The sequence below is a fragment of the Nipponia nippon genome, unplaced genomic scaffold, assembly GCF_047370975.1.
Source record: "Nipponia nippon isolate SJK-2023a ecotype South Korea unplaced genomic scaffold, ASM4737097v1 scaffold_3, whole genome shotgun sequence".
NCBI lineage: Eukaryota > Metazoa > Chordata > Aves > Pelecaniformes > Threskiornithidae > Nipponia > Nipponia nippon.
Window position 1 is genome coordinate 126,417,869 of NW_028262347.1, and position 15,839 is coordinate 126,433,707.

The 15,839-nt window shown below is 46.7% G+C and overlaps 1 protein-coding gene across 20 annotated transcripts in view; it reads left to right on the top strand.

The window, feature by feature from the left end:
- The window catches only part of JAKMIP3 (Janus kinase and microtubule interacting protein 3), a 101,642-nt gene that overhangs the window by 83,332 nt on the left and 2,471 nt on the right, over positions 1 to 15,839 (top strand). For all 20 annotated transcript variants that reach the window (XM_087765253.1, XM_087765251.1, XM_087765252.1 and 17 more), the window contains one exon: positions 492 to 1,761. In XM_087765253.1, coding sequence (XP_087621379.1) covers positions 492 to 617 — 126 coding nt within the window. In that variant the 3' untranslated portion in view covers positions 618 to 1,761. The remainder of the gene's footprint in view (positions 1 to 491; positions 1,762 to 15,839) is intronic.

Here is a 15,839-nt window from a genome sequence, read left to right on the forward strand (position 1 = left end):
ATGGAAATCTCTAAAGCCACCGCACCTCCGCCACACACAGCTGGGCGGTCTGACACGCTCACAGCTGGATTAAACCCCTTGCATTAGCTTGTGCTGTCTTCAGGCTCAGAAACCAGAATGGTTTGGAGGGGACATGTCATTTATAAATGTGTGTTTCTCCCAGCATCATGCCTTAGGGCCCTAGATGTTGCCCAGCCCCACCTTGTTTCCCATGTAAATAAGAGATAAAATGCCAGTCTGTTTGTGCTTCCAGAAATGACCTCGTCATGGATGGCATTGAGGGGAACATTCCCTGTTAGTCATCGAAGTCAACAACATGCAACACAATACAACACAAATGCAACAGAATGCAACACAAATCCTTTTTTGTCAGCTGTACAATTCAAACAGATAGTTATAAATATAAACCCTACAGAAATTTCACGTATGTTATTTTTGCCCAGATATTCTTTTTTTTTGATCCACATTTTTATATCTTTTTCTTGTTTCAGCCTACTGAGGAAGCTAGAATTGCTTCTACTGTTACTAACAGGAAGACAGCACTGATTACCAAGACGGAAGAAGAGACATTGCCATTTCAAAACCCCCAAATATCTCTCATATTTTGCTACTGGTGATGGAAGATGCAATCTTTCGGACCCTTTCAGACTGAAGCTGAACTAGGGTATGTGGAAATTTCTCCACAGGTGGCGTCTGCACCGCCGAAACCTCTGACTGAGCATTTTGAAAAGCTAGAACCAAGCTGACAAAGAAGAAAGCCAAAAACCCCCTCCCTCTCCTCCAGCCCGAGGGTCCTTCCCGGAGCCCTGGCTCTGCTGCTTGAGCTAACTTTCAGTGGAAGTCCTGGCTCTGCTGCTTGAAATAGCTCTCAGCTTTACGTAAGGAGCAGTATACTAATTCAGATAAACTGAATATATTCTGGTTCCCTGCTAAGCAGGTAGTAAATTGCTTCTCTGTAGAAGTGATCGTGTCCTGTTTTATATGTCACGCATTTATATTTGTTATTCATAGTTATTTAAAAATCTGTCTTGAAAGAAGATTTTAGGAAGAGTTCCAGAGGAGTAACTCACACAAAGATAAATGTGAATGAAAATGAAGTGTTTTGTTCCAAGGTATTTCTTCATAACACAGGATATGTCCGATGGTTGGTTGAATATCCCACTAGCCCAGTTTTAGGGAAAAACGTGAAGCTATGTTTGAACCCTTTGAGAAATCAAGTTGTAATTTTGGGGGGAGTTTTCAGTAGGCCATGGCCCACAGCACGATGAGAAAAACGGCACAATAATTTATAATTTGCTGTCCCTAAATGATGACAAAAGACTTAACGTTCTCCCAACAAAAAGTACAACCTGGAAAAGAGTGAATGGAAAACACGTTATCCCTGATCCGCACGCTCTGGCCTGGGGGAGGTGGCAAAAGGGAACAGAAGATTTTATCACCTTGAGGCAAGGGAGCACAAGTACCGCAGAGGCCCAGCCCAGGAGGCTGCGCAGGGGCCGGGAAGGAAAAATGGATCCTCTAGAAAAACAAGTGAAGTAGGGAAAATGCAGAAGAAATCCCACCCGTGTGAGTCGCCAGATGGGAACTGGAGCTGGGCGCACAGCCCCGAGGCTGCGGAGGAAGGGCAAGAACAAGAAGGAGCTGCCGTCGGCAGCTTTCCACGGCTGCGGTGCCACAGAGGTCCCCGAGGCGCAGGATGCAGGTGGGAGCTGCCTGTCCCTTGGAAGCACGAGGACGAAGCACGACCAGAGCTCCTGACAGGTAAGACTGGTTAACGGGAAACCAATTTATTATATAGTTATATATACTATGTAGCTTCCTTTACGTCGCTGTTAGTCCCTCTTGCTCAAGTTAAAATGTTTCTGAGGATAATGCAGAGAAAATTTTGAAATGACCAAAGACTTATGTAAGCATTATTTATTTATCTCTATATCTTTTACTTTAGTAATTGAGGTATTGAATTTCAATATGATATAATCACAAATGCTAACTTTATTTCTTTAGATCAGTGGTCACTCTTACCAAAAAAGTACTAGGGAGGTTTTGAAATGCACTGTCAAATTTGTATGAACAGCAAGCAGTCATGCTACTTTAAAAATGTATATTTTAAATGCAATAGATGAAAATAATTTTCATTTTGGATTGAAAAGACAAACAGTATTCAGAAAAGTATTTTAATCCACAGTTTCACTTACTTTTTTTCTCATTTACTCTGGTAATGAGTTACTTGACTGGTAAACACGATGGGGACACTAGCAGCAGTCACCCTAGCACTGCCTGAAGCCGTCTTTTTTCAAGAATATTTAAGAATACAGGGATGTTAAATGGGGGACCAGCTAGACGGTTGATGAGAAATTGCTGCTCCCCCAGCCTGGGAGAGTTTGTCATGCCCAGAACGACTAGTGCTCGCTGGACTCCCTTCTCTCTCTCCCCAAATGAGGGAGAAAAATCTCCAAAAAATAACAACCTGGAATAAAACTCCTGCTTTCCAGTCGCTCCCGTGGGTAACGCTCAGGATAACCCAGTCAGCGGCAAACCAACAGGCAGAGCGGCGCCCTCATGGTGGTGCTTGGAGGCCATTTCTTTTTTTGGTTTTGTTGGGGCTGTCCCAGTACTCGTTAACATTATACTTCTTACCTCTGGTACTTCTCACAGGACTTGTTTCTGCTTTAAAGGAGGAATTGTCTCTCTGTACTTCATCCCATCAGTTTTCTTCTCTTTTTTTTTTTCCCCAAATAGTTTTTCTAAGCAGAATGTCTATCGAATCTGAGTTTGAACACCTCTCAGATCTTAAGGTGTTTGACTGCAGGTTATCGATTTGCTGCTTTAGATAGGATTGCTGCTTTTAAAATCAGTCAGACATAGGATGTCTACATACAGAGGGATGCACACAGGGAGTCTTAGAAATTATTATTTGGCTTACATGGTGCTCGCTGAGGTAATCTGTGCTCAGGGTTAGACTCGACGATGCCAGCTCTTGTTCAAAACTTGCAGTTGCACATCTCAGCCCTGCTAGTCTTTAGAGAGGGGCCCAAATCCTTCACATCTGTCAGTGTCACGCCAGTCTCTGAGGAGCTGGTGTTTCCTGGGCAGTGAGATCAATGAGATCTCTGCATTTAGTAGCCCAAAAAAGAACTTAACGAAGTCAAAGGAGGGAAATAATTTAAATCAGGAAATGGTTGAGATGAGTGTGACAATGGGAGGGCTTTTCAAAAACAAGAACAGATTTGCAAAGATGGCAAACTGAAACCAAGAAGAAAGACTTACAAAGAAAAGTCTTCGTAGACTTACAAAAGAAAGTCTTTTTTTCATGTGAGATGTGGCGTGAGCCTTTCCAGGAGCGTTGGCAGGAGGGTGGTTAACCTCCGGGTCTCAGACTGCTCTGCCTTGCTACGTGGAGGCATTTCAGACACTTGCTAAAGCAAAAATGAAGTGCTCGCGCGTGGGGTTGCCAAACCTATGAACTCTGAGTTGATCTATCTTAATGCATGCTTATTATTAGAGGCTTTCAGGGCGATACCGTTATTATGCCCTTGGCACACCTACACATCCATGTTTCGGCAGTGCTGGCGTGCAGCGGGAATCGCACTGCGGCACAGTCTCCCAGCTATGGCGAAGGGCTGAAGCGCCGGGAGGAGCCGGTGCGGAGGAGGCTGTGCCGCGGCCTTTCCCAGCGGGGCAGTCGGTGCAGCCTGGGATGTGCTGGATCGTGCTCCGGAGAAATGGGAGAGGAAGGGAGGAGGATGGACTAGGGATCACAGGCTGCGAGCAACACAGGGTGCTGGGGCAACGTAGGACAGTGGCGTCAGACAGCACCGGCACGGGGGCCAGTCCAGGTCCAACAAGTGCCTTTTTTCAGGCTTTTCTTGGTTTTATGACTGCTTAACTTCTCAGCATCCTTCTAATAACACTTTGATATAAATGTGTGTGTTTGTATAAATACATATATACATGCAGGCACAAAGTTGCAGTTTCAAGTATTTTATAAAAGTATTATTTGTGCTCCAAATTTATGCATTAATTATGCACCAAATTTAAATTTCACCACAAGATTAAGCGCTCCTGCTGGGTTGAACCTAACGGCAGCCGGAGCGCGTTCACCCGCGGTTGAGTTTTGGGGTGCCAAATTGTAGAGAAGCCCATCGGCGGGATCAGCCACTGGAGGGTGCTGCAGGCAAAAGCAAACTGGGAAGCGTGTCCTGTAAGGCAATAAACTGCTGCTTCATGGGCTGCTCCACTGTTCTAAGCCCTTTTAGGAAGTTGCCTTAGGCAGTTATCAGTTATGTTTCAGTGTATGTTTAAGTCATACTGGAGACTGGAGACTCCCAGAGATAGGTAGCACTCACCTATTTCCAGATAAATAAGCTGTCAGTTAAGCTAAGAGAAATTTTTCTTCATAGAAGAGCTTGAGCATTCCCAAATTTTTATTTTTGCCCAATTATCTTAGTTTAATTAAAAAACCCCAACAGTTATTATAACTCTATTTGCTATTTGTTTATTCAAAAGAAATAACATCTGAAACATGCTGAAGCCCAGGTTTCTGTAAGGGAAACCTGTACTTGATGCACAAGCTTGTACTTGACTGCACATACTGTAGGAATTCAGTGGCACGTGCCTAAGCATGTATTCAGTCATCTCCTAAATGAACGTTGGGAGTTACATCCCAGCATCAGACTCGCGTTTCATATGTCTGGCCAAAAGGCTTTCTGGCTTCAGGTGCAAACCCCTAAGACCCTACAGATCATCAGAAGGAAACCTGTCCCTCAGGCTGGAATTGCTCAGGACATGGTGCTATTGGGTTTCAGAAGGTCATTTTCCCTGTTCCCTATTTTTTTGCTGTCTACAAGCTTCCCGTCCGGCTCCCCTTGCCCTCACAAGGTCTGGATGCCCCTCCGGACTGTGGCCCCATCCGCCACCCTGCAGAAGGTGGCTACTGACCCTGCCATTCCCCAGCCTCTTGGGGGAACACCCCGTCGTCCCAAAGGCTTCCGGGGCCCCCGGTGCAGCAGGAGGGGGGACCCCAGGGACCCAACAGCATGGGAGGTCAATGGGGATGCGTCCCGCTTCCCCAACCCAGCGGGGAACCATGCCCCTGGAAGAAGGAGTTTTGGTCCTTCCTTACCCCTCCCACATTGCCTTTGCTTCGGGGGGTGGAGAGACAGACAGACGTAAAGTCAGGTTCACCCCCAGGCCCTGACTTCAATAAACACGAAGGAAGAGCTCCAGCGTGACGCCGCAGCCAGCCCTGCCGAGCAGGGGGTGCTCACAGACCAAATTTCTCCGTGGTCAGGGTGGGCAGAAATTACGGGGGCTTGGACAGCGTGGGCAATAATCCCTCTGCTCTTGCTGGCAATAGCCGTTCTGTCCCAAACAGAGTAGGCTGTTAGGTTGTGGTTTCCAGTGTGTCAATGCAATTATTCCCTTTATGGTTAAAAAGTTTTACCTAATATCATACGCTTTGTGTGTGTGTGTGTACACGTATGTAAAATGGAGAGCTGTGAGACTGGTCTTGAAGGAGTCCATAAATGTGTGCGTTTGAGGAAAAGGAGTAGTTGCCCATCACTACTGCACAGTATCTTTTGTAAATAAATTCCTTCCAATAAAGACGTTCGAGGCATTACGTCACGTTAACCTGGACTGAAGACTGACACGGATAAAATTGGAATGATAAAACTAGGTCCTGTGCTCACCCTTACAAAGAGATATTCCGTCCGTTGAAAAAGGATCACATCAGGGCGGTGATCCAGTTTGATTCACGACTGTAAGGTTTCCTGTTGGTAACAGAAGATAGTACTGTAATTACAATCTTAATTATTTTAACCTTAATTAAACATTGACAATATTAATATTAAAAGAAGATTATTTACATTTCTTCAGTGACAGAAGGATGGAGCGAAGCCCTCAGTCTAACAGACGGTTGCCGTGTTTCACTGGCGGCTGCGGAGCAGCCCCTGCTCCGGCAGCCTCTCCCCCCCGACTGTCAGCGATGCTGGCCAGCAGCGAGCCAGCCTCAGGCTCATCGCGGACAACGATTTCAGACAGTAACCCCCGCATTTTCAGATCCTCTACCCCTTGTGTTTCTTTCGTCAGTATAAATTCGTTTTAGAAGTGGTCTTAACATTTTTAAGAAAGAATATACGTGTTTCCTACGGTAGGCAGCAATTGGAAGTACCAACTTCAACTCTTCAGAATCTGATCTTGTTACTTACCTGCGGGTAGTACGTGCGAGTGTGCGCTGCAGCAGGGCGGCTGGCGTTTCTCCCCGCCGGCGCCTGCAGAGCTCCCGCTGGGGTCACCTTCTTCCACACCAGTGCTGGATCTGTCCACGGGAACCTGTTCGGTTTGTCCGTAATTACTTTTCTTTAAATTACTTTATGCGTTGAGCCCCTATAATCAAATTGCTTTTTTATTGGTGTGGCTTGGTTGTCAGAAGAGGCTGGGTTTTTTTAAGGTTAGCAGCCCATTTTTCCAGAAATGATCCACAGGGGAGATGATGAGCTACTGGAGCTTAAATTTTCCCGTAATGTTCAATCAGCTGCCTTCTGTACATATATATCTTCATGCACTTTGAAAGGGCTTTCTTTGCAGGGGTAGAGATCAGGCTAATGAGCTGCGTTATTAGAATACTAATTGGCGAGTCTTTGCTGTGCAGGATGTCCCAAAACATCTTTGTTTAAAGTGAACATCTTTGTTTAAAGTGTTGGAAGTGTGTAGGGGAAACTGAAGCCACCAAGAAGACTCCAGCTGAGCAAATGGCACTCTTGGGAAGATACAGAGGGAATGACTCAAAGGCTGCTCATTTTTACTGCGATGTAAATCTTGTGTAACTTTCTTGATCTCAGCAAAGAGCAGAATTTGGCCCAGTAATAATAAAGTGATTTCTGGCAGATTAATAATCTTCAATTTATATAAAAGCATGGGGTATCTCATTGCACAGTATTTCTGCTTTAATGTTTCAGGGGTTGTTACAAACCGAAATGCATAGAAATGACAATGTCAGTCTGAATTTACGGATGAGATGAGATGAGATGAGATGAGATGAGATGAGATGAGATGAGATGAGATGAGATGAGATGGAGGTCCTCGGGCAGGAGTAACGACATTGCTGGTGCTTGAGGATAGCTTCAGCACAGCACAGATTTGAGGCGCATCTGGGAAAGCTCTTTGATCACGGAGAGGTCTCCGTTTATAAAGAGGCTGCTATTTACTGTTTTGCTAATTCCCGCAGGAAAACAATTTGAAGCAGACCTGCTGCAATTCTCCTTCTAAAAGTAGCACATCTGTTTTATTATGGCAGTAACTTTCCATCGTGCTTCCTGGACAGGTTAAGAAAGGGCCGTACCTGGGGCAATTCTTTACGTTATCTTCTCTATGATCAAGAAGCCCACATTCCTATTTTGTTGTAGGGGTGTCTGATATACAGCATAATTCATCCGGGTGTTCTTATATCTGTGAGAAGGAGCGAAGAGCTCTCTTGGAGTGTAAACGTCCTGTAGAGCTGTGCACAGCAGCAGCAGTCCTGTGTCACGGCTGCTTCCCCCTCAAAACCTCGGGCGCTTCCATCCCCTATCTTTCTCTCAAAAAGAAAATTGCAGCCGTGCTTCTGGCAGAGCCTGGGTTTGGAACAAACCCCCCCAGCGACGTTTCTGCGTGACCTGCCTGTTGCCTGGCCTGCCTCCGGGGCTAGGCACGTGCCGCGGGCACCCCGTGCCACCTCTGCACCCCATCAGCAACGCAGGGGCGTCGTTAGCGAGAAGCAGCAAATGAGTAATTATGATCGAAACACACATCCAGCATAACTCAGTACAGAACTGAGATGTGCATTGTAAAAGCCTGTTTTTTTTAAAAAAAGCTGTTTTTAAAAATAATCATTCATTTAATCATTCCTTTTCCAAAGTACTCCCGGGCAGAGCAGAGTCAGTTGTCGTTATGCCTGAAGTGTTCTTCCCCTTCATTTTATTCTTGCTGAGTTCTTGTAAAGAACAAGGACACAGATTTTTATAACGTACCAAACTCAGTGTTAGCCTGAAGAATTAATTAGCTGGAAAATCTATTTTAAAGTGAACTTTTTTTTTTAAATGCATTATATTTGTAAACTAATATGTTTGTGGACACCCCCCCCCATACATATATATACAAATACATTTATATATGCATAGCAATAATTTGTGAGGCTTGCAGCAGTCAAAACCTTTGGGGAAGTTGTTACACAGACACATAATAGCAAAGGAAAAAAAACTATTTTTGAGCATACTCTGGCATGAACTAGCAGGAACCTTTTCTTGGTTCCTGTCAGGGACCTCAGCCTTCCACTTCTGATAGAGAGCCGAGACACACAACAGAACACTTAAATATTATCTGGAGAATCAAATTTTAAGCGTAAATGCAAACCAGCTAGATGAAAGGTAATTTTTTATGACTAGTTCACAGTGCTGTTAGGCACAACATCTTGTGCATTCATGCTCTTTATTCATAAAGATTTCACATAATAGGCCTGAAACAGTGGTACCACTGTTTGATAGTGTCGTATCAGTTTGATAGTATCATATACGGACATTATGTATCCCTTCCAATGCTGTTCTGATATGCATATATAGAAGCATAAAATCATATTGTGAAGATTTTGTTTTGAGACGTATTGGGAAGAGTCACAATTCTGAAGATTTTTGGTTAGATAATTAGTTGAGAATAATGATTACTTGACTTACTATTTGGCATTATTAGCTATAGGATGCTGTGTTATCGAGTCTTAAACTTCCAGTTTTCTGGCCTTAGTGTGGTTTTGTAAAGACACAGAGGCGTTGTGTGTCTGCCTGCCCAGCTGATCCCGCTGCGCGCGGATTTGGGGTGCGGGGTGCTGGCCTGAGGGCAGAGGGGGGCCGGCCTGGCCGGGGGCGGGTGGGACGCGGGACGGCTCCAGACTGACGGCGCCGCAGAAGCTAACGTACGGGGGGCCACGCGTTCGCGGGGTGCTGCTCCGTTTCCTCCCTAAAACTGCTGCTTGTAGGGTTCGGGTGTTACTGTACTCCACTAAAATCAAAGAGAATTTTTCTGCTGAACCCAGGGAGCAGGGTGTCTCCTTACACCTCTCATCTGCTCCACGGTGGCACAAGCGTGAGGGCTTCCCTCGTCCGTGCGTTGTGCCCAGCTTGCGAGGTCAGCCCCAAGTCCACCTCCGGGCCTGCCTCCCGTCCTGCGCGTCCCAGGCCCACGCGTTTGCTGCACGTACGCAGATGGTGTTCAGCACACGTATGCAGCGGGGTTGATACGCAAAGGGGATGTGTCTGCGCTTCTGGGTCGTTAGAAATCCCAGATAAACCTCCCCCAGGAAAGGAGAACATGTCCGAGAAACTAAGACCTGTAACAGCCTTACGCCGATCTGTAGGGGCAGATGCAGGAAATTTTGTTCCGTCAGTGGCTTTTTCTAAAGACAGCTTGCCCCAATGGCCATTTTCCTTCTTGTTATAAACAAGAACACACCCTAGGGATACAACAAATTCATTAAATGAGTGTCAGAACGGCTGTCAAGGAGATACCAGCACGCGTTAGCAGTGCTGTGATGGTCACGAAGATAAGTGGACTGTAAAATATTCACACATCATCAAATCAAAGCAACCTTTTCAACCTACGCTAATTGTACTAAGAGAGTGACTGTAGAATCCTAAAGGCTGTAAATTTATAATTTAACAGATTTCTGAGAGTGTTAATTGTAGCTATGTTTCCTAAAAACTGCCGTGAAAAGGTCAGCCAGGAAGGAGCGCCGTGGCTCAGTAAGAGTAAGCAGCTGCCTTGGACGCAGCGGGCCCAGGCGTTGCGCGTCAGGGCTGGGATCGGGGCTGACGTCTTGCCCTGAACTCCCGCGCTTGGGCTGCCTTCCCCGGGGCAGCTCCCCCAGCTACGGCCGGGGTGTCAGCCCGCGTTTTCTGCATTAGCTCCGCGTTTACGGCTTGGCTGGGCTCCCCACCGCTTTGAAACCCTGCCTTCTTAATGTCATGTATTAACGCTGCAGCTGATCTCGTATCTGTGACCTGGTGATCTAGAATAAGAAATAATGCTTGTGAGCACCCAGGTTCTTGACAGACTGTCATGTTTTTATTATTTGTCTATCTTGCAGAGCTGTTTCAGTCGTTTGTTTCCATTGCCCTTCAGAGCCGATGTAGCACAGAATAGGTGAACCAGGGGGGTGTTTTTATTCCGCGCTATGTTGTGTAATTACGATTTTCAAACAGTATGGAAGACTCGGCCGTGAATTTAGCAGCGGAGCACGCGTTCTCCTAACGCAGCGGAAGGGAGCACTGCCATACCCGCTTGCGAGCGGCGCGGGCAGGGATGGGTGCTGGCGTGCTGCCTGCCCCAGCTGCCACAGCGGGCGCCCGCAGCTCTGCCTCTGCCTCTTGCTGCCATCCAAGGGCTCCATTTTCTGCAGATTAATTTTGAAAGTACAAAAAATCCATTACTAACTATTTGACTAGGCTGAGGGGAGCTGAATGGCTTCTTTGTCTGCAGTTTTCACAGGAGTCCCCCAAATATGAAATTCCCGACGCCCAGCTGCCCGTGCAGACCCTCCCAGCTGAAGGCCTTACGTCCTCATGGGCCTCTGCACCCCGCCAGCCGCGGCGGCAGATGGATGCGTACGCTGCATAAGGGATTCCAGCCATAAACGTACTGCTTATACATTACAAACAGAGATTTCTGTAAGGGCTAAGTGCTAATACAGTTTTTTAAATCCACATTATTGCAAATATAGAAGACAAATATTTTAGAGTCTTTTCTCTAGTTGGAAAACAAATCGATGCTATTTATGTTTCCTGGGTGTGTAACAAATAGTGATATGATCTAATATTTTATATATAACACAACATTTAAATATATTTTATAGCTATCGTACCATACTTGCCAATACCATAATGACTGTCTTCGAATAGACTTGTCTTTTTAGAAAGCTTTCTAACAAACATCATTTACCAATTACGTGAAAAGTATATGTAAATGTATTACAAATTCACTCATAAGCACCATTTACCCAAATGAAATGCCCTGAATAATTAGAGGATGATACCAGCAATTAACGTAAACTAGGTTTCTAAAGGGCAAAGCAAATATTTTTCAGTGCATAATCAGCCATTATTCTAAAAACGATGCATGATTAAAACAGATACATTTAACCTGTTCTGGTGGGAGTACGAGAACCAAGGCCATGCTGTATAGGAGTCAGCAAACGCTTTTCATTACAAATCTTCTATTCTGCGGTACACACTGCTTCAAAATCCAACATGAAAAGAAAATGCTATAGACTTCTTCTGTGCACATATATATGTATGTATATGTATGTGTAAAATGAATAGTATCCAGTTCCTTTCCAACAGATTTTATCACAAATAAATCATTTGTAATGGAAGGAATCAGCTTTTAAAAACCCTGCTATTAAGCATCAAAGGATCAACCCTATGTCGTCCTGTCGCAGAAGTAGTTTATAGCGTATCTGTGTCAGGTGTCCTCCTGTCTCCATTAAAGAAAGACGGGTAAGCCCGACGGTGCTGCCAGAGCCCCTGCCATTCTGCACTTCGCTCCCGTGTGGTGCTGGTGCCAGAAACCCAGCTTTGCCCTACACGTGGGTCTGTTTGTGGCATGAAGTCGTGAAGAAAAGTGAACAGAAATGGTTAAAAATCAGACGTAGTGGTTGTTACCCTCGTTATTGCTCTGCTCCAATCTAGGTCAGGGCTTGGCGCAGGCAGCTCGCATTAGAGAGGCGATGCCTGAAATGCCCAACGCGCCCTGACGGCAGCGCCGGCTCCAGGCTCCCCCCGGTCCCGTGAAGAGGCTGGAAAGCTTCAGGGGGGCCCTGGGCCCCAGGAACAGCGTTTTGGATTCCAGTCCTATAAATATTTATGAAGTGAAATCCTTTTATGCTCATAAATAGTTCTTTTGCATAGCATATGTTCACAAGATTTATCAGCATAAATGGATAATGTCGGGTAATTTTCCTTCAGTTGGTATATTCAACTGTTTTAAGGGGGGAAAAAATCCAGAGTTTTCCAGATCAGTATGGTCAGGAACAAAATACACCATAAACATATTCACTGGGGTATCTTCCAAAGATTGCTCATAATACTTAAATGCCAAAATAAAAAATAAAAATTAAGAATTTAGTAACAAATTAAGTGGACAGTAACAGATTGTTAATTGCTGATCACTGAGATTCTTGGGGCTGGTGGCTGACGCTGATGCCACAAAAGGCATTTGAACGAGGCCTTACCGCGGTCAGTCCTGCTGCCCGGCGGTTGCTGCTGGCCCGGCAGCTGGCAGGCTGAGCGAGCGGCCAGGGCCTGGCAGGGCAGGGACCGAATCTTTGCAGAGACTTAATTTTCGCTCAGTAGAGAATTAAACTCGGGAAATTTCATGAGTGATCTTCAACCCCTCACCTGGCTCGCGCTGTCACGTATTAGCAAAAACTAACGTCTTAAAAAGTAAGGTGCGCTTTTTCCAAGCTGTGGTTGCAGCTGTAATTTGTGTGAGCATTGAAAGGTCCAGAGTTGTTATTAGCCTGATCTTTAGCTACTGTAAATCGCCATAACTTCATTGCAACTAGCAGAGAGCTTCCTCTTTCTCACCAGAAAAAAAGAAAAAAAAAAGGAAAAGAAAAAAGAGAGGTTGTCCCCTCTTCCTCACCAGGGACCTGCCCCATCATCTTCCCTGGCATAAAACCTTCACCATTCTGTGGACCCTATTTGAACTAAATGGCTACTTCTTTTTTTTCTATTTGAAATGGTTAAATAAACCCCCTCAATATTTCATTCTGCTCATGATTTCATATCTGCCTGTTTTCTATGACCTCCTCCCTCCCATGCAGTAGATACCAATGGGTTATCTGCATTTATAAGAAGAGGGCTTGAGTACGCCATAAATTTACTCGTCCATGTGGATGTAGTGGGAGAGGAAGGGGAAAATAAAGAGGAAGCCAAGCCTAGCCCATTTTTCTTAACATGAAAATGAAATTCCACCTTTTTATTCTCAGCATGGATGATAAGTGGGAAGACAGAAGAGAATTTGCATTCAACACATCCGAGTGACAAAGCTTGTGGTTTCCCAGGTGCGGGCGGGATCCAGCCCCAGCGCCGCGGTGTTTGTGCGAGGGCTCTCTGAAGCCACGGCTTCTCATCACGTACGATAAGGGTCCCAGCGGGACGATTTATCGGCCCACCTACATCTTGCGGAGGGCAGCTGGGTTCCAGGCGCGGTCAAGTTTCACAGATGATGAAGAGCCCCAGGCTCGTACCCATGGGCTCTCCATCAGGAGAGAGGGGTGATCTGCTTTAGAAACACCTCCCGCAGCTCTTGCCCTCCCTCAGTGCCCAGGGTGCCCGAAGGACCGGCCGGCAATGCCACGCGGGGCCCCAGGCGGGGACAAGCACTGGTACGAGCCCAGGCTCCTGAAAGGCGTTCAGGTGATGGGTGCTGGGGACCGAAGCCACCAGCTCAGGTTCATCCTTCTAATTCCTGGCAGTTCAGCCCTAAGCAGAACGCCTGCAGGCTGGAAATGACTATTTAGCCCCCAAATACACTGCTTCTGACCGTTTCAGCAAGACAGCCGCCGAGGCTACCGGCTGTGACCGCGGGCACACCATGAAGCACACCTCCCAGTGACATCCACTGCACGTTGTTAGGCTGCTCGAGCAAATAGTATTTCCCATTTTCAGCCAATTTAAACTTGCACCCGTGTTTCAACTGATTAACAACTCTGGTTAATGTAAGCAGAGTAAGATAGGTAAAGTATTAACTTAGCGAGTTGAACTACTGCCTGTGTGTTTAGTTGCCTTTTTGTTATTCCTGGAACATTTCCCCTGTTTTCCCAAGCCGTTGTGAGGAGATGCACGTCCCGCGCTATCGCTGGCTGCTTCTCTCAGCCATATGGTCGCCCGCGCTGCTAACGCGCGGGTCGGCGCCGGCCGCCCGGGCAGATGGCCCGTCTGCTCCGGTCACCGGGGCTGGCCTTGGCCGCAGCCGCCAGCCTCCTCCTTCCCGCCAGCAGCACACAGCGGGCAAGATCACGCGAAATGGGATTTACAGCTCGGGGTGGTGTGTTCAAACAAACCCCCAGCAAATCCCCTTCGTACCATTTATAAATAAAGCAACATATATACGTATCTCCATCCACTGCAGTCTCAGTAAGAGGCTGTGCATAATAACAGGATAATGAAGGCAATCATTCCTTTTCCGTATGAAATTTTATCCATAATCTTTGATGAATTGCCTGTCTGGGTTGCTCTATTTCAGTGAAGCTGCAGTTTTTCACAGGCAGTGAACGCTCAGGTGCACGAATATTAGAGCTCCATCCATTGCCATTTTTGAAATGCTTCTTTTGTCCCGTTTTTACGGCTTTCTGAAAAAAAAATGTCTTTGGCGGAAGGTTGCGTGATGAGAGAATGACAACTGTGTTCCTTTTAAAATAAGCAGACATCAGCCCTGCAGGCAGTGCCCCAGACAGCATTTCGGTGACATGTGAAATGGCAGCGGACCTGATCGTGAGCGAGCGCCCAGCACCGTTGTTGGCCTTCACGAGAACGCGCTGCAACTCCCCCCCCGCCCGGCGCTGCCTACCTGCTTGCTGCTGGCAGGGACACGCTCATGCATAAGACAAAGTGGCGTCTTTACAATTCAATGTTATTTGCTCTCGATTTCTCTAAGTCCCGTGTCTTTTTAGGAATTGCTTATTAAAATTCTCGGGGTTTGATTTTCCCCGTGTGAGCAGTGCAGCCCTGCCTCGAGGCCGCCGGCAGCTGCAGGCTGGGCCGAGCCCCCTCACTGCCCCGCGCGGGGCAAGAGGGCTGTGCTGGGAGGGGGTGCAGTGCTCCGACCGGGGGCTGCGGGGAGAGGGCAGGGCGAACGGGGGGTCTCCTCCTTTCTAGTCACTGGCTGAACTATTCTGCTTTCCGTGTGCTTGCACTAGAAATTCCCCTTCTGTCTGCTGTCGGTCTGGTAGCTAAGTGTAAAATAGAAAACGACGAAGAACAGCCCAAGAAGGGAGCAGACGAAGGGACAGAGCAGCTGGAAGGCAGCCACTCTTTCTAAGGGCGTGATGTCCTTTTGTGCCATCCCCCCTCCCCTCAGGAGGTCGAATTTGGCTCCGCGGGTTATTAACTTGTCCTCTCCGTGACACCACTCCTTTCCATGTCCATTATACTGACATAAAACTACCAGTAGGAATCAGCTGTCTCTGCAGTAGCTCATGCTGCTGCGTGGTCTCTTCGATGTCCCCCGGGCCTGGCAGTAGAATTCCGCATCTATGGCTGTCCTGGCGACATATGGAGATGTATATCCTTACAGGATGGCCGTTGAATCCCGGGTTTGGGAATGGAGGGAGGGAGTCATTTCTGCTTGAAGGGCTTGTTCTGCCACCGAGTTAGGCCTTTACCAGCTCTGTGTCAGCTCAGAAATTTAGCTGGACTTGCCTTTGCCTTTTTTTCCTTTAATTTCCGACAGGAGGACAATCGGTATCCCTCCTTGGAAGTAATAATCATCAAACAAATCACCCGGTGGCTGTTTCCTGACTAACGCAGAAGTGGCAGTGTCTCAGCGTGCTGCAGGTCGCTGCTCCTGCGCTCGCTCTCTTTTGGGGTCCCGATCCGCAGCACCTCCCACCTCCCGGGAACCTCGTGAAGCTCGGCGGGGCAAATCCTAAATTCACCATTCATCATCACCATCGTTATGTCCTGAGTGTTACCCGAAACCTATTAGGGGAGTATTCCTTAAGAAAAATGAATAGTATCATCTATGGTACAGCCTATAGAAATAGTACCTCTAACATTTAATAAATTATCTTTTTTTTTCAGAGAAGAACC